This window comes from Neoarius graeffei, chromosome 28 (assembly GCF_027579695.1).
Source record: "Neoarius graeffei isolate fNeoGra1 chromosome 28, fNeoGra1.pri, whole genome shotgun sequence".
Lineage (NCBI taxonomy): Eukaryota > Metazoa > Chordata > Actinopteri > Siluriformes > Ariidae > Neoarius > Neoarius graeffei.
Genome location: NC_083596.1, coordinates 14,235,307 through 14,258,315, shown reverse-complemented (window position 1 = coordinate 14,258,315; position 23,009 = coordinate 14,235,307). Strand labels below are relative to the sequence as shown.

At 41.6% G+C, this 23,009-nt stretch overlaps 1 protein-coding gene across 2 annotated transcripts in view; it reads right to left on the bottom strand.

Annotated features, from left to right (window-relative positions):
- Positions 1 to 23,009, bottom strand: part of LOC132875436 (sodium/potassium/calcium exchanger 3) — a 134,829-nt gene that overhangs the window by 90,227 nt on the left and 21,593 nt on the right. For both annotated transcript variants that reach the window (XM_060912209.1, XM_060912210.1), the window contains exon 2: positions 6,966 to 7,076. In XM_060912209.1, the coding sequence (XP_060768192.1) occupies positions 6,966 to 7,076 (111 nt within the window). The remainder of the gene's footprint in view (positions 1 to 6,965; positions 7,077 to 23,009) is intronic.

Sequence of the window (23,009 nt, the reverse complement as noted above, 5' to 3'; positions counted from 1 at the left end):
CAGAGTTTTCCACAAGGCTAGGAAGACATATTGCTAAAGCTAGCGAGGTAGTTTACAACTGTGAGCACTAACAATAGCCACGTTCGCTGTTTATATTCATTATGATGATGTTAAAGTGCCATTCCACCATTGGATGTATTCTTTGGCATAAAATACAATATATTTTATGACAACATGACTAGACAGAGAAATCTTTTAGCTTCAAAATGATATATCAAACATAATGTTTTGACAACGACAAGTATATTAATTTTGCGACCAAAGTCACCTACCCTTTTAATTTCCGCGCGGTAGTGAAACGTGATGTCATCGGCAGGTTCCCCTTCTTGTGTACCACGTGTCGGTCTATTTTTAGACCAGGAAACCCCCAAAGTGAGAGAGTCATTTCTCCTCGTATATGGGGGCCAAAAAAATTGCGAAAAATTTTGAGTTAATCTTTCAGTTAGCTAGATTTATTGGTATTAGCTAGATTTATTGGTATTATTTTTATCGCGTTCTATCCGCCATTGCTGATAATATGTGCCATGTCACACGTCACGTGGTACACAAGAAGGGGAACCTGCCGATGACATCATGCGCGGAAATTAAAAGGGTAGGTGACTTTGGTCGCAAAATTAATATACTTGTCGTTGTCAAAAAATTATGTTTGATATATCATTTTGAAGCTAAAAGATTTCTCTATCTAGTGATACCATTTATATATGTTGTCAAAATATATTGTATTTTATGCCAAAGAATACATCCAATGGTGGAATGGCACTTTAAGTGTTTTCTTACACGTCAATGAGACATGAAGTATTTGGATATGATAACGACACCCAGTACTCTCTCTCTGATGGACTCGTCCTCCAGCAGTAGTCAGGCAGTGCGCGTTCTTGTGTTTTGGAGAAAAGGTTTTTTTGTTGGGGGGCTGAAGGAAGGGGTGGGATTTTTCGTTAGGATACTTTCAAAATAGCTTACTCTTGCTGGTTTCTCCAAAATTACCGACTCTTTGGAATGAACCCTTTCAAAAAATATTCCAAGGAGAAGCCCTTTAAAATGCTTTCCACCTGATGGAACAAACGTTCTACAAGGAAATTCAAACGCTACTGGACACATGAGCCCAAAACTCTATGAATCAAAACCAGACTCTGAGAAATGCAGATTAAATTTTAAAAGTGTTTCTTCAGTTTGCCTCTCTGGGGAAACCCTTAAAAGGTCTTTTTTAAGAACTGTTTTTCTACCCAGACCAAACACAAACGAGAACACTTTTATAAGCTTAACATTCCAAAGGGAAAAAAAAAATCCTCATAATGTAGAACCTTTAAAAGTTGTCCTTGGTGTGTAACTCTTGCGATGGCCTTAGAAAGTTAAACCTTCTCTTTCAAAAAGGGTTCCAAGTCGAACCCATGAGAAGAGGGAACGTGTTGAAGAGCCTGTAGGACTTCTCCCTGCCATCGAACCCATTGTGACTTTGTCATGTTCGCTTTCGTAAAGCAGAGGTTTACAGTCATCGTGCATTGGACTGGTAGTGAGCTGTGGGTCATTTGTCACTGGTTTGTTACAGCACATTTCTCTCTCCCACTGTGAGCCTCATGAGGTAACGAGGGCACTGGGCTTCCCACGGGGAGGAAAAAAAAAAAGTCTGCCTTTTAACAAGAGGCAGTGAAATAAAAGTATTGAGAAATAAGCTCTCTGGACAACTCTCTCTCTCAATTTCTCATGCGCACACACACACACACACACACACACACACACACACTAATAAACCTCCAAACACTGTTTCCTCATCATGCTGTACAAACACATTAGCTGTATATTAACTGCACTTCACAGCACATAGACCATCACAGTTAGTGCAACTTGTCATGTTTTTGGAGTGAGATCAAGTATGTTCAAGCTGAGCTCAAAGTTTTGTAGGGAGAATAATTGCAAGCGATTTTTCAACACACGAGGCCTGCTGTGGAAGGGGAATTACTGTTCAAGAAGCTGCATGACTCAAACAACACGAAGCACCTGTGCTAGATGCTAATGAGCCGCTACTGTAGATCAGCTGTAACTACAGCATTTGATTGGACGAGTACAGTTAACAGTTATTCCACGAAATCGAGTCGTACATGAGCTGACAGCTGACGAGGCGCATAGCACCGAGCTGGCTATAAGCCATGTATGACAAGATTAAGTGGAAAACTGTTTTATTCTATCCACATTCACTGGATTTTGAGAAACAGAGTATTTTTATTTTTATTTTTTGCAAATACGATAAATACAAACTTTACACAAAATGTCCGACAAAATCATTTCCGTTTAGAATGTAAACAAAATGGCGAAGTGACAGGAGCAATTTGTGAAAAATGCGATAATAATAATTCTTGAAAAATAAAAAAAAAACCGATACGTTCTTACCATCAAATACTTTCATTCCATATTTTGTTGGTTTTTTGTATTTTGTTTTTGGGGTCTTCTTCTTCTTCTTTAGGGTTTTTTTTGGCAGTTGGCAAACCAACTTAAAGGTGCATTACCGCCACCAACTGGGCTGGAGTGTGGAACAGGAGCGATTGGGAGAAAAAAAACCCCCGATATTCTTTTAGCTATTTCTGTTTCTTTTAAATACTTGATGATAATTTTTTGGTGGTTTTGTTTTCAAGTAGAGTTTTTATTTCGTCCTTGGTTGATTCAGCAACACGCTCTGCCATTTTGTTTTTCTCTACTCACGGTATATGAGCTGATATCCTAGTAGTAGAGTAGCCAATCAGAGCGCACGATTGCTCATATATAAAGAATGTGGGTAGAATATAAAATAATATCACTGAAACGAAAGAAAATCATGATTATAAATAAAATTAAACAAATATTCTTCTTTAGTGTTCTGCCTGACGACACGTCCAGCTCTGACATCTGTCAGAGTTTCTAGGGAAGAATTACAGTAGTGGTTTCCTGTTGCCTTCTACTGGATTATTACAGAGGTTTTCTCCTCTCAACCCGTCACACCTATGGACAATTTAGCGTAGCCAGTTAACCTGACCACATGTCTTTGGACTGTCGGGGAAACCGGAGCGCCCAGAGGGACCGACACGGGGAGAACATGCAAACTCTGCTGGGCTCAAACCCAGAACCTTCTTGCTGTGAGGTGACAGTGCTAACCACTACACCACCGTGCCGCCCCTAAACAAATCTACCAAAGTCTATAACATTCATCCCTTTGTGACTGAATGTCTCTGAATCTGTAGCAAATCTCTGGTTCTAAATAATGTACATAAATGTCTAAAATGTGATTGGATAAAGGCGTAACAGAGGACCTGCTGTAGAAGCTGCGATGGTGGTCTGGATGGTGGTCCACTATAGATTACGTTCACAGCAGAATGAGTTCCTACAAACTTCATCACCTCCCTCAGCCTCAGTCCAGTCATTAGCCCTGAGATAACGGTCAGTTTCTAGACGCTCTGCTTGCCGCTACATGAACTTACCAGAGATTATTGATTTATGTAAATAACTGCTCATGGTGTTACAGTAAGTGCTTATCCTAGTAGTAGAGTAGCCAATCAGAGCGCGTGATTGCTTATATCCAGTGAATGTGGATACAATAATAGGAGTTTAACCCTTGTATGGTGTTTTGGTCTGTGGGACCCGTTTTCATTTTTTTTTTTTACCATACAGTGGGGCAAAAAAGTATTTAGTCAGTCACCAATTGTGCAAGTTCTCCCACTTAAAAAGATGAGAGGCCTGTAATTTTCATCATAGGTATACCTCAACTATGAGAGACAGAATGAGAAAAAAAAATCCAGAAAATCACATTGTCTGATTTTTAAAGAATTTTTTTGCAAATTATGGTGGAAAATAAGTATTTGGTCAATAACAAAAGTTCATCTCAATACTTTGTTATATACCCTTTGTTGGCAATGACGGAGGTCAAACGTTTTCTGTAAGTCTTTACAAGGTTTTCACACACTGTTGCTGGTATTTTGGCCCATTCCTCCATGCAGATCTCCTCTAGAGCAGTGATGTTTTGGGGCTGTCGCTGGGCAACATGGACTTTCAACTCCCTCCAAAGATTTTCTATGGGGTTGAGATCTGGAGACTGGCTAGGCCACTCCAGGACCTTGAAATGCTTCTTACGAAGCCACTCCTTCATTGCCCGGGCGGTGTGTTTGGGATCATTGTCATGCTGAAAGACCAAGCCACGTTTCATCTTCAATGCCCTTGCTGAAGGAAGGAGGTTTTCACTCAAAATCTCACGATACATGGCCCCATTCATTCTTTCCTTTACACGGATCAGTCGTCCTGGTCCCTTTGCAGAAAAACAGCCCCAAAGCATGATGTTTCCACCCCATGCTTCACAGTAGGTATGGTGTTCTTTGGATGCAACTCAGCATTCTTTCTCCTCCAAAGACGACAAGTTGAGTTTTTACCAAAAAGTTCTATTTTGGTTTCATCTGACCATATGACATTCTCCCAATCCTCTTCTGGATCATCCAAATGCTCTCTAGCAAACTTCAGACGGGCCTGGACATGTACTGGCTTAAGCAGGGGGACACGTCTGGCACTGCAGGATTTGAGTCCCTGGCGGCGTAGTGTGTTACTGATGGTAGCCTTTGTTACTTTGGTCCCAGCTCTCTGCAGGTCATTCACTAGGTCCCCCCGTGTGGTTCTGGGATTTTTGCTCACCGTTCTTGTGATCATTTTGACCCCACGGGGTGAGATCTTGCGTGGAGCCCCAGATCGAGGGAGATTATCAGTGGTCTTGTATGTCTTCCATTTTCTAATAATTGCTCCCACAGTTGATTTCTTCACACCAAGCTGCTTACCTATTGCAGATTCAGTCTTCCCAGCCTGGTGCAGGTCTACAATTTTGTTTCTGGTGTCCTTTGACAGCTCTTTGGTCTTGGCCATAGTGGAGTTTGGAGTGTGACTGTTTGAGGTTGTGGACAGGTGTCTTTTATACTGATAACGAGTTCAAACAGGTGCCATTAATACAGGTAACGAGTGGAGGACAGAGGAGCCTCTTAAAGAAGAAGTTACAGGTCTGTGAGAGCCAGAAATCTTGCTTGTTTGTAGGTGACCAAATACTTATTTTACCGAGGAATTTACCAATTAATTCATTAAAAATCCTACAATGTGATTTCCTGGATTCTTTCCCCCCCATTCTGTCTCTCATAGTTGAGGTATACCTATGATGAAAATTACAGGCCTCTCTCATCTTTTTAAGTGGGAGAACTTGCACAATTGGTGGCTGACTAAATACTTTTTTGCCCCACTGTATATGCTGCTCGTATAATTGTTTGATTGTGTTGAATTTAAAACACCAAAATGTTCCCCTAGACCCATGAACACTGGCTGAGTAACAAAAATATGAACACCACACAAGGGTTAAAATAAGAATGTCTATGAAACATATTTTTGTCTTTTTTTATTTATTTTTTTTTACGACATACGAGTTTATTTGTACCCACAATCCCAAGAGAGAAGTATATAAAGCTCTACAATACCTTTTTAGATTTCATGGGCACTTTAAGAAAACTTAACAACTACCAAGAGTCTATAAAGAACTTAAGTGCTTAGAACTTACGGCTGCCATGTGCTCCATTAAGAAACCTTTGGTATTTTGAAGAACCATTATTACGTCCAGTCTTTAAGACTATATATATTATTACACTGTGCGTATTTGTGGCTTGTTTGTGTTTCACGAGTTCATATCATGGCCTTACAGTTTGCGGTTTGTTCGTATTTTGTTCTTACACACTGAACCTCTTCTGTTTACTCTCATCCATCATCCTGTTTACTGTCTGTTTTTTCTCTCTCATCTCCTTCACTGCACATTTTTGGCAAGCCACGCCAGAACATTCGGTCTTTCAAAGAACTCTTTGGCGGTTATAAGTTTGGAGAAACACGCAACTACTGTTTGCCTCCACTATTTGGTGGCATAAACTTGCACACACCTAAACATACACACAGCTGCAGGCAGGCACACAGTGCATTACACACACAAACACTCGGTGCGAAAGGTATGATAATCGTTTACATCTTTCGAGGCGACTTTAAACTAAACAATTATTAGATGATTTGTCTCGGTCACATTCTCTTAAAACAGACTAGTTCATACAAGCTTCATCTTCATACCAGAACCTTTCCAAACACCATTTCCTTACTGGCCAACTGTCAGTAATGCTGTGTTCACACTTATACCGGTATGAAAGTGGTATAACTGTATTGATACAAAAGTATACCGGTACAGTTTAGTGCATCTGTCCACACTAGCGAGAAATGTTTGCGGTTTTCTTTCACGGAAGTTGAAATGCGCGTGCGCGAAATGTTTCCGTGGTTACCGAGTAACTTCCTTCCGAGAATATGGCGGATGAAACAACGTGTGTGTGCTTTTTGTTGTCAGTGTACAGTCTGTATTTCTGGTGGTCATTTATTCAGTCGAATTGTATAAAACGCGTGAGGCAGTTGAGAAAGAAACAAAGAAAACGAATCTCCCTTTCTCCCCCCTCACTTTCTCCCTCTTCCCTTCTCTTCCCCTCCCTTTCTCTCCCTTTTCCCCTCTTCCTCCTATCTTCCTCCCTCCTTCCCCCTCCCTCCCTCCCCCCCTCTCCCTTTCTCCCCCCTTTCTTTGCTCCATGTAGCTCCACGGTCGTTTTGAGCCATTTTGATGTTTTATTTGCAGCTGGAAAGCACGGGCGTATTGTATTGTATGAATAACCCGGAAGACGTAGGAATGGTTCATTGCGCTTGCGCATTATATTTGTATCGATACAGAACCGCTTCATCTGTCCACACTACAGCGAAGCGCTACAGTACCGATACTGTACCGGTACGAAACCCTTACATTTGTGGGTTTTGTACCGATACAGTTATACCGCTACAGTACCGGTATAGTTGCTAGTGTGGACAGGTGTTGCGGTACGAAAGTAGTTTCGTATCGGTACAAAATCCCTAGTGTGGACAGGGTATTAATTATATGGCACAGATCTTTTCCAGCATCTTACCTGCTCGAGGAGGTTCTAGAGTGTGGTTCTCGATTCTGTCTTGCATCAGCTTGCGTCCAGTCCAGTCGCAGCCGACGTCTTTAGCCGGGTCTGAGCTTGAAGCTTCTGTCACTGTAAAATGATATGAGAGGAGCGAGTGGATCTATTTACTACATGGTCAAATTTTTTGACATTTTCTACTATATATAGTTTTGTCAGCTGGGATCTGATCCCAAACTGAACTGATTCGGCTTATGTCCATTTCACTACGGCTTGTATCAAACATGTGATCAAACCAGGGCTTTGAACCAGAATTTTTTTCCTATTGGTTCGTTCCGAACAGAAACGGGATTTTAACGTTTCCGGTTTTGGTTTCCACCATTAAATAGACGTTCCCGAAACGGTTAGAACAAAAAAATTTTGTTCCCGGAACGGTTAATTACGTTCCCTGTCAGCTGTTTAACAAATGGCTATAAAATTATGTCTCTGTCTCATCCGGCTTAAGCCAAATGTAGGCTAATTCTATTACAACCTTCATTAAATAAGACAAGAAATAATTCAAAACAATTATTATTTCAAATGTTGGCGATTTGGATTCTCAGTATGTCTTCCCATCTACACAAACAGAAAAAGTGCCAAAAATGAAAGATAATTCGTTTAGTGTGTTACCAAAGGCTAGTCAGGCCCTATGCATTGATAGGCTAACAGAGGTTAACGTCATTTAATGTTCGCGAGCCTCTCATTAACGTGGACAAATATATTGATATCGTGTTTGAAATTGACGTTTTTGAATAACGATAGACTGCAATATTTACCTCTTATTTAAGATGTGGAGACGTGATAGTAGTCCACCCTCCCGCTCTCTCCATTCAGTCAGCGAACGTCACACAGGAAGTGAACCCCAGCGGGTCATAGAAACTTGCGCAGGAGAAGAATGACTTTTTTATTTGTAGGCTACGGAAACTTTGAGGAACGAAATAAAAACTGGTATTAACCGGTTACCATTATTTTTAATAAGCGTTTCTGTTCCAGAACATAAACAATAATAAAGTTTCTGGTTTCGTTTCTGTTCCATGTGAAATAGAAAAAGTTCCCGGTTTTCGTTTTCGTTCCTTGAACCGGTTCAAAGCCCTGATTAGAACACTGAATAAATCACACTTAGCACTTAGCAAACACCTCAGTGTTGGTTTTGGGGTTTTTTTCCATCTCAGGCCTCGACATTAACTTTGTAATCCACTCGTCCAGTCGGACAAGCAGCAAGATTTTTCTCTTGTCCTGACCATAACCTTTTTAATCCTGTGTATTTACTAGTTCAATGAAAGGAAAGTGCTTAACAAAGTTTATCAAAAAAAAAAAAAACCAGGTATAGTTATGATAATCATTATGCTTTCATGATTTATAATTTTTCAATAAAACTCAAACTTTAATTGTAACGATAAACAAAAACTTTCGAATACCCCATTGTGGTGCGTGTGTTGTTAGAACCCATTACCTGATCTGCAATTTTAAGAGTAAGACTCACCCAAATTCAAAGCTTCTGAAGTTAAAGCTTGATGAATTCAGAAAAACTTGAAAAATTTATTTAAAGAAACAAAACCCAAAACAAAACAAGTTGGACATGATAATGGGGACAGAATCACTCCGTGAATGAAAACAAACCGTGAGTGAGTTCGGCCCTGTCGGAAAATTCCCACGAAACATTTACAACATTTGTGATGGTTAACGTGAATCATACAAAAGAAAAATACAATGAATGAAATGAAATGAAGATTCACCACGGATATTTATTTTATTGAGGTATTTGATCACCATTTCTCCGATTTCAATGTGTCAAATAATCTATAATTAGATATTACGATGTGGTTAGTTTTACACACGCACCTGCTGTACTCGACTTCCCTGGAATTTCGTAAACAATAACACGGTCGGATCACTTTGGGGATTGAACCAGATTTGTTGGAACTTTACCGATGTAACTCTTGATGCAGATTTGACTTGTCCAGACCTAACTTTTGGTTGTCCTGGACAGTCGGACTACCATTAATGTCAAGTCCTGCATCTTCTTCCCAATTTGGTTGCCTGCCAATTCTCACCCACCATCCAACTTTCCCCACCAATCAGAGAGGGTCAAGGTTAACATGTGGTTGTGGTTTTCTGAGACACATGAAGCCAACCAAACACATCTTTTCATACATGCCGTGTCACAGGGCAGCATTATAAACTTTGAAGAAAGTGCTATCGACCCTTTTCCACATACATGAGCTCACAGACACCCATGATTGGCTAGAAAGAGTATGCTATCCCTCCTAGCTCGAAAGCATGGCCAATTTTGTTCCCTTAGCTCCCTGGTAAGTGTGGCATCACTGGGATTCGAACTTGTGCTCTCCCAACAACATGTAGAAAGCGTTTCTCATTTATATTATTTTTGTCCAGCTCCAGCAACTTCTGACAGGTTTCCACAGACCACCACAAATATAACATCATTAAAACAATTCAAGAAATAAACAATCACTGAAGCTGCATTTAATTTGTAAAGAGGAAAGATGTTCAAATTTTTGTCTTTCAGGCCTGTTTGCAGAAGAATGAACAGAGCTTCCTAAAAAAACATTTACACACTGCATTATAAAACCAATCAGACTTCACACAGCACACACACACACAGACGATCTTTATTTTTGCTCTGTGAAAAACACGAGTGGGCTGGCTTGGAAGCGCTTTTGACTCCAAGTAGTATTTTCATCGACCCTTGGACTGATTTGACTCATCAGGTGAAGAGGAACAAAATGAACAAGGCAAATACTGGAGCCTTGCAGTGGGTGTGAGGTCACTCGTATTTATTTCCCTCGCTGATTCACACTGGCACTCTGAATAACTGGGAAATTAATTACGACAATTGGCTGTGGAGTTAAATCCATGAGTAATCACATGCTAATGCAGAGTACCGTTAAACATTATGACAAGTTGATTTGATGGGTCAGTTCTGTGGCGAGTCATTATTTGGGAAGGGGAAAAAAAAAGGGGACATGATGCTTTCTGAAAAACGGAAGGCTTATAGCAATATGCAGATTAATACTTAAAATTAATGAGAAGAAAATACAAACATTTGGTGCAACAAGCTTTGATATATTGGGCTGTTTGTGTCAAAAATGTGTTTTTGAACTGAGCCCAAAAAAAATCATTTACCAGGAAAAATAAAAATAAGAGCTGACGTTGTACCAACTAATATTCTCTCTTCCGCACTTATCCATGTATATGACAAGATAACTTGCAAAGCAAGTACTAAATCCACAGCTGGCGTTGTGGGTAAACCATTAACCGAATAAAAATTAGACCAATATGTCTACAGTGGTGTAGTGGTTAGCACTGTCACCTCACAGCAAGAAGGTTCTGGGTTTGAGCCCAGTGGCTGATGAGGGCCTTTCTGTGTGGAGTTTGCAAGATCTTCCTGGGTTTCCCCCATGGTCCAAAGACATGCAGTTCGTTAATTGCCCATAGGTGTGGGAAATAAGGCTGGACCGGCAGACATTAACCGGTAATTTTCGCATTTGTCCGTCTGTTTTCCAAAAGCATCAAACCGGATGGCCCATGAAAAAATTGTACAGATATGGATCTAATCTTCTTCTAATTTTCTTCCGAATGTTACACTGAGCGAATACATTATAATACATTATATCGTAGCACGGCCTGTGAAACAGGGGCCCCCGCGGGCCCGACTTTAAAAATTCATAACTCGGCCACCGTAGGTCCTACCCCACCAAAATATACAGGCACCTCCCTCTCCCCGAGTGGCACACTAAATAAGACAACAATAATACACTCAGTATTCACTGTTGTTTTTATTGCACGATGCAGCTGAACTAGTGTTTTAGGGTTGACAGTATCTGATTGATCCAGTCAGATGATTATGAGTTCAGTTTACATGAAACTTTGCAGTACAGTATTAGGTTAAGTGCCAAACTGCCAATCAATGGTTATATTATTATTATTATTATTATTATTATGTGCATTTTTAAATTCATAATAAGAATCACAGTCATGTGCTTTGTAGGCTGTAGATGTATATTTTAATCTCATCTCATTATCTCTAGCCGCTTTATCCTGTTCTACAGGGTCGCAGGCAAGCTGGAGCCTATCCCAGCTGACTACGGGCGAAAGGTGGGGTACACCCTGGACAAGTCGCCAGGTCATCACAGGGCTGACACATAGACACAGACAACCATTCACACTCACATTCACACCTACGGTCAATTTAGAGTCACCAGTTAACCTAACCTGCATGTCTTTGGACTGTGGGGGAAACCAGAGCACCCGGAGGAAACCCACGCGGACACGGGGAGAACATGCAAAGTCCGCACAGAAAGGCCCTCGCCGGCCACAGGGCTCGAACCCGGACCTTCTTGCTGTGAGGCGACAGCGCTAACCACTACACCACCGTGTCGCCCTTATATTTTAATATTTTTTTTTTTCTTCTACGTTCTAAGTTCTAGTCCAGCAGATTTGAGTCTGAATGCGAAATGATATTCCCATGTCTAGTTTTGAGCCATTTTAAGAGTCATTTTGTTCCGAAGTTACTTGGAATCTCGCACTCAAAATTTTAACTCTATTACGTAAGAAGAGTTGTATTGTAACTGACTAAATTTATTATAGACTTATTATAAACAGTATAAAAAATAGTCATTGTTGACATGTTTCATGAGTGTTATTATAGTACCTATACAGTGGTGCTTGAAAGTTTGTGAACCCTTTAGAATTTTCTATATTTCTACATAAATATGACCTAAAACATCATCAGAGTTTCACACAAGTCCTAAAAGTAGATAAAGAGAACCCAGTTAAACAAATGAGACAAAAATATTAGACTTGGTCATTTATTTATTGAGGAAAATGATCCAATATTACATATTTGTGAGTGGCAAAAGTATGTGAACCTCTAGGATTAGCAGTTAATTTGAAGGTGAAATTAGAGTCAGGTGTTTTCAATCAATACAATCAGGTAGGGCTGAACGATTTTAAGAAAAAATTGAATTGCGATTTTTCTGGCAGATATTGCAATTTTGATTTCAACCACGATTTTTTTTTTCTTTAAATCAAGTTTCAGTGCAAATTAATTAATACAATGAATTCCATAAAGCTAATGCAAGAATGAAAACTGAGGTCAGCAGATTTCAAATGTAGGCCTGTTTATTAACATTGAGTGCCTGAGGAACAAGTTATAATAACTTAAAATAATAAAAAGAGAGCCATCTTTCTTAAGTAAACTTTTGCTTCTTTTACTTTTCCCATCTACAATATATCAGACATAAAAAAAAAGGTTGATCAATGGCTCAGCAGCATCAAAATATTGCACTTTTGTAAAAGAATGTACATAAGCATTATAAATTATAACTAGAGCCAACGATTCCCCTGTGGGAAATAAGAGTGATGCAGTGGCTGTAGCAGTCGCTATTGTAGGGCCCCTCCCTCCTGTGTGTGTGAGAGAGAGCGAGCAGCCCCTCCCCCACCCGCGCGCTCAGACACAGAGACAGAGAAAACGCACTTTCTCCTCACAGCGCTCCCTCCAAACAACGGGGATTTACACGAAAACGGAAGGAGATATTCACAAAATTCTTTCACACTGAGTGCCACAAGGCTTTCCTGAACGTAATTTTTTTTGTCTGTAGTGTAAAAAATGAGGACAATTTATTGACGAAACAAAACATGGGTCAGTTTAGGAGCACTGAGAAAAACCGCGGCTTTGACGATCCCAAAATCGTGTTGTCTGAGATCGCGATTTTCGGTCGAAAACGATAGATCATTCAGCCCTACAATCAGGTGTGAGTGGGCACCCTGTTTTATTTAAAGAACAGGGATCTATCAAAGTCTGATCTTCACAACACGTTTGTGGAAGTGTATCATGGCACGAACAAAGGAGATTTCTGAGGACCTCAGAAAAAGCGTTGTTGATGCTCATCAGGCTGGAAAAGGTTACAAAACCATCTCTCAAGAATTTGGACTCCACCAATCCACAGTCAGACAGATTGTTTACAAATGGAGGAAATTCAAGACCATTGTTACCCTCCCCAGGAGTGGTCGACCAACAAAGATCACTCCAAGAGCAAGGCGTGTAATAGTCGGTGAGGTCACAAAGGACCCCAGGGTAACTTCTAAGCAACTGAAGGCTTCTCTCACACTGGCTAATGAGTCCACCATCAGGAGAACACTGAACAACAATGGTATGCATGGTAGGGTTGCAAGGAGAAAGCCACTGCTCTCCAAAAACAACATTGCTGCTCATCTGCAGTTTGAAAAAAAGCACATGGACAAGCTAGATGGCTATTGGAAAAATGTTTTGTGGATGGATAAGACCAAAATAGAACATTTTGGTTTCAATGAGAAGCGTTATGTTTGGAGAAAGGAAAACACTGCATTCCAGCATAAGAACCTTATCCCATCTGTGAAACAAGGTGATGGTAGTATCATGGTTTGGGCCTGTTTTGCTGCATCTGGGCCAGGACGGCTTACCATCATTGATGAAACAATGAATTCTGAATTATACCAGCGAATCCTAAAGAAAAATGTCAGGACATCTGTCCTTGAACTGAATCTCAAGAGAAGGTGGGTCATGCAGCAAGACAATGACCCTAAGCACACAAGTCGTTCTATTAGAGAATGGTTAAAGAAGAATAAAGTGAATGTTTTGGAATGGCCAAGTCAAAGTCCTGACCTTAATCCAATTGAAATGTTGTGGAAGGACCTGAAGCGAGCAGTTCATGTGAGGAAACCCACCAACATCCCAGAGTTGAAGCTGTTCTGTACGGAGGAACGGGCTAAAATTCCTCCAAGCCGGTGTGCAGGACTGATCAACAGTTACCGGAAACGTTTAGTTGCAGTTATTGCTGGACAAGGGAGTCACAACAGATACTGAAAGCAAAGGTTCACATACTTTTGCCACTCACAGATATGTAATATTGGATCATTTTCCTCAATAAATAAATGACCAAGTATAATATTTTTGTCTCATTTGATTAACTGGGTTCTCTTTATCTACTTTTAGGACTTGTGTGAAAATCTGATGATGTTTTAGGTCACATTTATGCAGAAATATAGAAAATTCTACAGGGTTCACAAACTTTCAAGCACCACTGTATATGAGTACCAGTACGTTGTAACCAACTGGACCATCCTTGCCCCCCATACTTTTTTCTATATATGGAACTGACCTGTGTGTGCTACTGTTTTCTTGGGTAGAACTTTAAGCATGTTTTTCTTGAATCTTCTGACATTTTCTTCTCATCTCATCTCATTATCTGTAGCCACTTTATCCTGTTCTACAGGGTCGCAGACAAGCTGGAGCCTATCCCAGCTGACTACAGGCGAGAGGCGGGGTACACCCTGGACAAGTCGCCAGGTCATCACAGGGCTGACACATAGACACAGACAACCATTCACACTCACACCTACGGTCAATTTAGAGTCACCAGTTAACCTAACCTGCATGTCTTTGGACTGTGGGGGAAACCAGAGCACCCGGAGGAAACCCACGCGGACACGAGGAGAACATGCAAACTCCACACAGAAAGGCCCTCGCCGGCCATGGGGCTCGAACCCGGACCTTCTTGCTGTGAGGTGACAGCGCTAACCACTACACCACCGTGCCGCCCCTGACATTTTCTTGTAAATTATATTCAATTTGTAGTGTAATTAGCAACTAATGTCTAGTGTAATTTGGCCTTTGAAGATCACAAAAATGTCCCTGAAAATAGCTGAGAAGCCATCTCCAGGTACCGGTATCTACAGCCCTTCAGCTTCTGGGGCTTTAAGGCGGGCCCCGGCCATACTGTTCCAGGCCTTTGGCCCATCATGTGGACAGGCTGAAATCTGGACAGACAGACAACATATCAGACTTGTCTGTCCTGTGACAGTCTGCTTAAAATTCCTTATTTCCCACACTGTCAATGTGTGTGTGTGCAGAAAAAAACCGCCCACCCTATTGCTGCAATTCTTGCCAAGTCAACCAAACATGGTTCACCTCAAGCCCGGCTTGGGTTTGGCAGTGACGATGATGACCAATATGTCAACTAAAGAAGTCTGAACTTAAAAAGTCAACTCAGAATTTCATTTTAACATCAATGCTAATTATAAATATTGTTGTGCAAGTAGTTCAGGGTGGATTTGTGGATTTCTCCATGAATAGCTTGTAGTGGTCAGTGGCAGAACTAGAGTTTTATACATGGGGTGGCAAAAGGGTGGCCAAGACTAATTCAGGGGGTCCAAGGGCCATGGCAGAAAATTAGTGTATAACCCTCACCTAGCATATAAGGAACATGAATGAATTCTATGATTGCTGATTAGAGGCAGAAGTGATAATTTACTTAACCTGGAGTTCACCAGTGTAGGAGATAGTGCGGTCCCTTAGATATAGGCTACTTCACTAGAATTCTCTAACGTACTATGAATAGACCTGATAATTGTCTCTACCTCAGGACTGCAGCTTAATTTCTTTCTCTCTCTCTCACACACACACACACACACACACTGGGCTTTACTCCAGGCTTGTCGTACTTGAATCCAGGACTCGGACTTGAGTCCGACTTGTGCCCTAATTTTAAGGACTCGTGACTTGACTTGGACTTGAGCACTGATGACTCAGACTCGTACGTTAACTGCATCCGTAAATTGGAGATGAGGACTCAGATTTTTTCTTTATTTTTTGTAACATGCCATAATAATTTGTCATAAGATATTTATATCTATGTTAATTTTTGTACTAATTTCGTGCAAGAGTGTCACACCTGTGCACCTTGGTGCGTGCATCAGATAGACTCTTGGGTGCGCTCCGGACAGCACGTGTGCCAAGCGGACTCTCGCATGCGCCATAAATGACTCGCACCTGCAAGGATTAAGGCGCAATCAACATGCTGATATAAAAACTGTGAAAATGCACTTACTTTGCGAAGTATTAAGTTGCGCTGCTGACACATTACTGAGCCTTATTTCCTTGTTTGTTTTTCCTGATTCCTGATTTCCTGTTTCTCGTCTTTCATTCTGCCGAGTCTACGATAGTCTGTTTGTGCTTCGCTTGACCTATTGCCTGTTTCACCGTTTTACGATTTTGCCTGCCATTCTGGATTGTTTACCTGTCTTCACTTGTATTAATAAACACACCTTCTGCACTTACATCTGTCTCCCAACCATCTCTGACAGAATACTTCACACTCCCTGACAAAGAGAAGCACATTCACCTGTTCATACGTCATGTTCAGGAACAAACTAATGTTAATGGCACTAAAACAGCCACCGTCAAATGGTGTGGTTAGAGTCTTGTCCTCAGATTCAACTCGGACTCAAAATTTTCTTTAATGACTTGGACTTGACTCAGAATTGAACACGGGGGACTCGAGACTGGACTCGGACTCGAGGTTTAGTGACTCGACTACAACACTGCTTTACAGTACTTACATAATGGAAAGACTTGAGTCATTCATAAATCTATAATCTGGGTCTAAAGCTCAAGCACAACAGAGATAACGTTTGTGTGAGATAATTTACCCAGTTTATTAATAAAGTGAATAGACTGCTGTCCGTTGATGATCAACAAAGACTGCCTAATCTGTGTGGAAGAAGTCTGAAGTACAATGTCTCCATGATGAACAGTTGGCCACTAAGGAGGGCCAGGAGTCAAGATTTATTTGTAGATGCTTGAGGTTCTGTTTTGTTGTGGTTCACCAGTTAAGGCTCTGGGTTACTAATCTGAAGGTTATAAGTTCAAGTCCCAGCCCTGACAAGCTGCCATGGTTGGGCCCTTCAGCCCAAAGCCCTTAACTTTCTCTACTCATGTACATATCTGCTAAAGGCCTCTAGTGTAAGTATCAGGAGTAGTTTAAAACTTTTACATTTTGTGACAAACGTCAGTATACAAAGAGCGGTGGAAAAAAAAACCCATCTCTGGGTAAATGTCATCTGTGAACATCTGCTTCACCATGGCAGTGAAGTACATCCAAATTGGTTCCTTAGTACTTGCTCACATACTCATAGACCGTACGACAGTTCCGGTCAGGTTGTCGTCGGCTGTCCATCGCCAGCGATGAGGACTGCTTCATTAGGATGCGCAGAAATGCAGATGGGCCGCAAGGCCCGCACCAGAGCGACAGAGCCGTCTGCAGCAGTGGCATGAATGGCCCGGCTGAGCCGCCATTGAATGCCTGGCCTCGTGAGCTCTCATATACTATTCTCCTTTCCTAGCGAAGCACCATGCACAGTAAGGTAAGACAAATTATGTCATGCCCCCATCGCTTTGTCTCTCTGGACCTCCAGACCTGGTGCCAAGTGGTGCACAAAAGTGCCACAGATCTGACAGATATAGAAGTTGCCACGCAGTGGCAACTGACTTGGCAAGTGATGACATCCATTGGCCATTTGAATGGCTCTTCCGCATGCCATCAGGTGGTGTGCCCTTGACCCTGTTGGGTTCATCTGCCACATTGCACCGAAAAGTACCCTGCTGCCAGAGCCTTATTGGTGATGTACTATTTAACCCATAGCTGGAACCCAGGCGGGTGCTACCACTCCAGGTCAGAGCAGACCTGGGAGCAATGGTGATTAAGGGGTAACTCCACTTTCCCTAATACTCAAGTCCTCCCGGACCTGAGACTCACCACCGGTTGCAATTTAAAGACTAACCCAGGACTAGTCCGGTTGGGTAGTAGGTACTTAACCGACGTAAATACGCACTGAGAATTCAGATGCAGCCTATGAGCCTCTGTCCAATAATGTGCCTTTGGCTTCAGCAAAGCTTCATTATTTCCAATTTTAGCAGCGTCACATTTTTATTCTCATCAGCAGCCAATCTTTTGGATGAAAACCAAGATTAATATTTCTCCAACTTTGACTCACAGACCTGACAGATGCTTGAGTGATAATTCTTTCAAGTGAATTATTTGGGTAATTAGGTTGGCCTGCTCAATATATCAGACCAGAATCCGAATATAGGCAGCACAAATGTATATACAAAAGTCATTCTTGGTTCTTTCTGCAAACACTGTGCCTTTGCTCAAACGAATCTCTAAGGGGCCAAAAACTCTCATCTTTCTCGGCTTCTTCACTCTTTCTCGGACGTGCTTTATTGGACCCTCCATTTTGCCGAGCTATATATGGAGAAAATCAGCAGTGCGTTTTACTGCCGTCCATCCATCATCACGCATAGACAATAAAAACAAAACATGGGTCGAATGCCACACACGGAGACGAGCGTGTTTGTGGCAAGGTGGCTATGTGTTTACCTGCTAAGCAATACATATAATCATGCTGAGACAGAAGATGGGGGTCGCCTACAGAGACACGGTGTGAGAAAGAGAAAGGGAAGATGGATGGGACCAGACTGTTTTGTTACCCAGATCTGTTTAATAATCATCAGGTAGCAGACAGCGCTTGTTCATTTTTTCCTTTTACAGTTCCGTGATTCATCTATGGTTCAGGAGGACATGGTGGTGGTGGTGGTCACTCTTGGCCAAGAGTGGTGCACTGCCGTGTCTTTCATGCTGCAGGCGCAAAGAGAACGCACCCCGATCCATATGCAAGTCAAATGAGCCCCATCAACATCAGCATGCGGCAGACATCACACACTTAATAAACACACGCTTTTAAAAGGTGCTTCAGGACGGGTGGGGGTGCTTCTGTGGATGATTAATGCTTCTATGAGACACCGTGAACAGTGAAACTCCAAATTGGAAGAAAGATCCTTTGCATCTTATTAATGGCACTGTGGCTTGAAAAGGCTCCAGTTTTCTGTGTTCTACACTATTTGATTTAAGCACTGGGAACCAGTTTGTTTCCTTGAAAAGCATATTCTGTATTTGTTCATGGAGTTATTTTTTTTTTTACAGGGCTGTCAAACTGAATTCCTTCTTGGGCCATACATAATTTTTCATTTTAAAAAGGTGTTGTTACATTTTCTGTAAGGAGACGTTTATTTAACATTGAAGGATTTCTTTAAGCAGCGTTGTTCTTTTTTTTTTTTTAAAGGGATCCTCCAGCAGATTTATTCTCAAATTTATTTTTAGTAAAAGTAGTCACAGATTAAAAAAATCAAACTTTCATTTTCAGAGACCGAATAGTCTCATCTCATCATCTCTAGCCGCTTTATCCTTCTACAGGGTCGCAGGCAAGCTGGAGCCTATCCCAGCTGACTACGGGCGAAAGGCGGGGCACACCCTGGACAAGTCGCCAGGTCATCACAGGGCTGACACATAGACACAGACAACCATTCACACTCACATTCACACCTACGGTCAGTTTATGCCGCTTTTCCACTACCAACGCGGCTGAGTTGGGCTGAGCCGTGCCGTGCTGAGTTGGGCTGAGTCGAGCTGAGTGGGGCTATTGGAGTTGCATTTCGACTACAATCGCGCTGAACCGTGCTGGCTGGAAGTGGGTGGACACATTGGGTGGAGTTAGCGAAAGTGGGTGGACGTCACGTGATGTCGTTAGGCGGCGCAAATAGTGACATCAGTGAGCTTTTAAGCGGTAGTCTCACGACCCGGATAGTAAACAATAAACATGGAGGACATGGAGTCGTTAGTGTTGCTGGTCTTGGTGCTGTGGCTTGTTGTCACCGACAACGCCAACAGATACTGGCAAGAGCGTATAGATGAGGCGAGGCGCATAAGGCTTCATAATTCTCGTAATTCGTAATTCTCCTTCTTCCGGGTTTATGGTGTTTACAGATCCCAGCGTGCTCGCGGGGCGTGTGTGGGCGTGTGAGGACACTCCTCCTCACCAATCAGTGCACAGGGGAGTGTCTCCTCACGCCCCTAGCCCCACTCGGCTTGGTTTGGCTCGCTTCAGCCCCACTCCAAAACCGTGCGAGTTTTGGGGGCTGAGCAGGGCTGAAGCGAGCTGAGTCGTGCTGTTCTTAGATAGTCGAAACGCGAGCCGTGTCGGGCTGAAGTGAGCTGAAAAAGGGCCATTAGAGTCACCAGTTAACCTAACCTGCATGTCTTTGGGGGAAACCGGAGCACCCGGAGGAAACCCACGCGGACAACATGCAAACTCCGCACAGAAAGGCCCTTGCCGGCCACGGGGCTCAAACCCGGACCTTCTTGCTGTGAGGCGACAGCGCTAACCACTACACCACCGTGCCACCCAGACCAAACCGTGTTCGACTAAAATTAATTTTCTTTAAAACTTCAGATGGGCTTCCTACGGTGGTCACGTATGCGATGATGTCAGGTAGCGGCCGCTTGGATCAACTCAGCTGTTTATATTCTCTGTTTACATCATAGTTTTGCTAGTTTTACAAGTATTTTTACCGAATTTATCAGTTTTTAAATAAGTACGCCTCACTGTGTAGCATATAAATGCCACAATGATGCTAAATAGAAAGCACAAACTGGACCAAATTGCATTTCCGCAGAGAAAATGCAAAGTGTGCTAGCTCAGCTGTGGTAAAGTGTCACCGACAGAAACTGGATCAGGCATGAGACCTCGCACTGCAAAATATTTTTTTCACATGATCTACAGATAGTGTGTGTGGCAAAGTGTGTATAGCATGTGTGTGGCTGCATGCTCTAAAATCATGGTTTAAAATGGCTCAACTTGCAGCACGGCATGACACAATTGCCAACCACCAGAAAACCCCAACATTATTTGATGGTAAGAAATGATCTTTTTTTATTTTTCAAGAATTATTATTATCGCATTTTTCACAAATTGCTCCTGTCATTTTGCCGGTTTGTTTACATTCTAAGCGGAAATTATTTTGTCCGATGTTTTGCATAAAGCTTTTATTTATCAAATTTGCAAAAAATAAAAATAAAAAATGCTCCATTTCTGGGCGGCATGGTGGTGTAGTGGTTAGCACTGTCGCCTCACAGCAAGAAGGTCCGGGTTCGAGCCCCGTGGCCGGCGAGGGCCTTTCTGTGTGGAGTTTGCATGTTCTCCCCGTGTCCGCGTGGGTTTCCTCCGGGTGCTCCGGTTTCCCCCACAGTCCAAAGACATGCAGGTTAGGTTAACTGGTGACTCTAAACTGACCGTAGGTGTGAATGTGAGTGTGAATGGTTGTCTGTGTCTATGTGTCAGCCCTGTGATGACCTGGCGACTTGTCCAGGGTGTACCCCACCTTTCACCCGTAGTCAGCTGGGATAGGCTCCAGCTTGCCTGCGACCCTGTAGAACAGGATAAAGCGGCTAGAGATAATGAGATGAGATGCTCCATTTCTCAAAATCCAGTGAGTATGTATAGAATAAATCTCAATCTCAATCTCGTCGTATATGGCTTATAGCCAACTCAGTCAACTATCAGTATCCGTCCAAAGTTTGGACACACCGTCTAATTCAATGCTTTTTCTTTATTTTTATTAATTAAAAGACACTTCTTCATATCTTAAAGTAATGATGGATGTTGTTTCTCTTTACTTAGTTGAGCGGTTCTTGACATATGAATTACTACACAGTAAAAATCATAGTGTCAATTTTACTCTTTAAGAGTTGAATTTAACTCTCTGTCAGATAACATTTGGTCCCACTCAAAACCAGTGTAAAATTTACTCTATAGCCAGTGTAAGATTTTTAGAGTTAATTTTACTCTATTTGGTGTCAAAATTAACAATGAGGTGTGTAAAAATATTTAACACTATAGATAGTGTAAGATTTTCAGAGTTAATCTGACTCTATATTGTATTTTCGCGGAGAATCATCACCCTGCAGAGTAGATTTTGTCGTTGTGTGCAAGTGGGAATTAACTCTCACTTTTGACGCTACCATTTAGACGATTTTACTCTGCATAGTGTTATAACTACTCTATCCAGAGGAAAATAGGTTTACACTGCAATATTGACACTCCATTTTTTACTGTGTACAGTTGTGTTGTGGAATAGGGCTGTTTACTGTATTTTTTTTATTATTTACTATTTACTGTTTGATCTCAAACGCATTAAGAAGGCAAGAAACTCGTCCACTAATTAACTTTTGACGAGGCACAGCTGTTAATTGAAAAGCATTCCAGGTGACTACCTCATGAAGCTGGCTCAGATAACGCCAACAGCGTGTAACGCGTCGTCAAGGTAAACGCTGGCGACTTTGAAGGATCTAAAATATCAAACATTTTGTTTCTTTTTTTTTTTTTTTTGGTTACCACATAATTCCATACATGTTCCAGATGTTATTTCATAGTTTTGATGTCTTCTACAATGTGGAAAATACAAAATATGAATAAGTAGGGGTGTACAAACTTTTGACTGGTCCAAATCCACAGGGTATACAAACATGTCCACTGCAGACTACAGATCCGAACAACGCACAAGCGCAAGTTCACCTGAGTACTGATGATTCACAGGTCATCAACATACAGTATAAGGATTCTTCTCACACACACACACACACACACACACACACACACACACACACACACACACACACACACACACACTATTTGTGAAGCAGTCACTTAGTTCTGTCTCGTCTGACCTTGCCAAGCCTTTTGCTCTGTATTTATATCCTGGTTTGGACACTTGTTTTTGGTTTACTGTTTTTTGATCTCTGTCTTGTCTGTGATATTCCGTCTGCCGATCGCTCGACCTTTAGACTGATTTGTGACCGTCGTGCTGAATTTGCCTTTTGGATCTGTTTGTCTGTCGATACTAAATAAAGTACTAAACCACAAATGCATCCATTTCTGTCCATTTCCTGCCCTTTCTGTGACAGTACGTGTTTGTTTATTCATAGTTGCCTGGTAGATGAGTCGGCTAGCGGTCACAAGTGTGTCGTCTCTTATTCAGTAAAAAAAAGACCTCTACTCACTATTGACTTTCACAAAAGTTTATTTTTTGTAGACATTGGAGTAGAGTGTAACTGTTTGCATCTGTTTTGTGCTCCAAATATTCAAATATCCGTGGCTGTATTCAGATTTAACCTCAAATCGAGCGTGGACTAAACAGGAAGTGTTTTATTATGGTGGTTATATCCTTAGTATATATATGACGAGTTTCGTTCCAAAACGCTATATATCCAATTCCATTGTTTCGAGAAAAATCACTTTTTCTGATTACAGGAAGTGATAAAAGGAAAACCACTGTATCCTGTTTTAAAATTT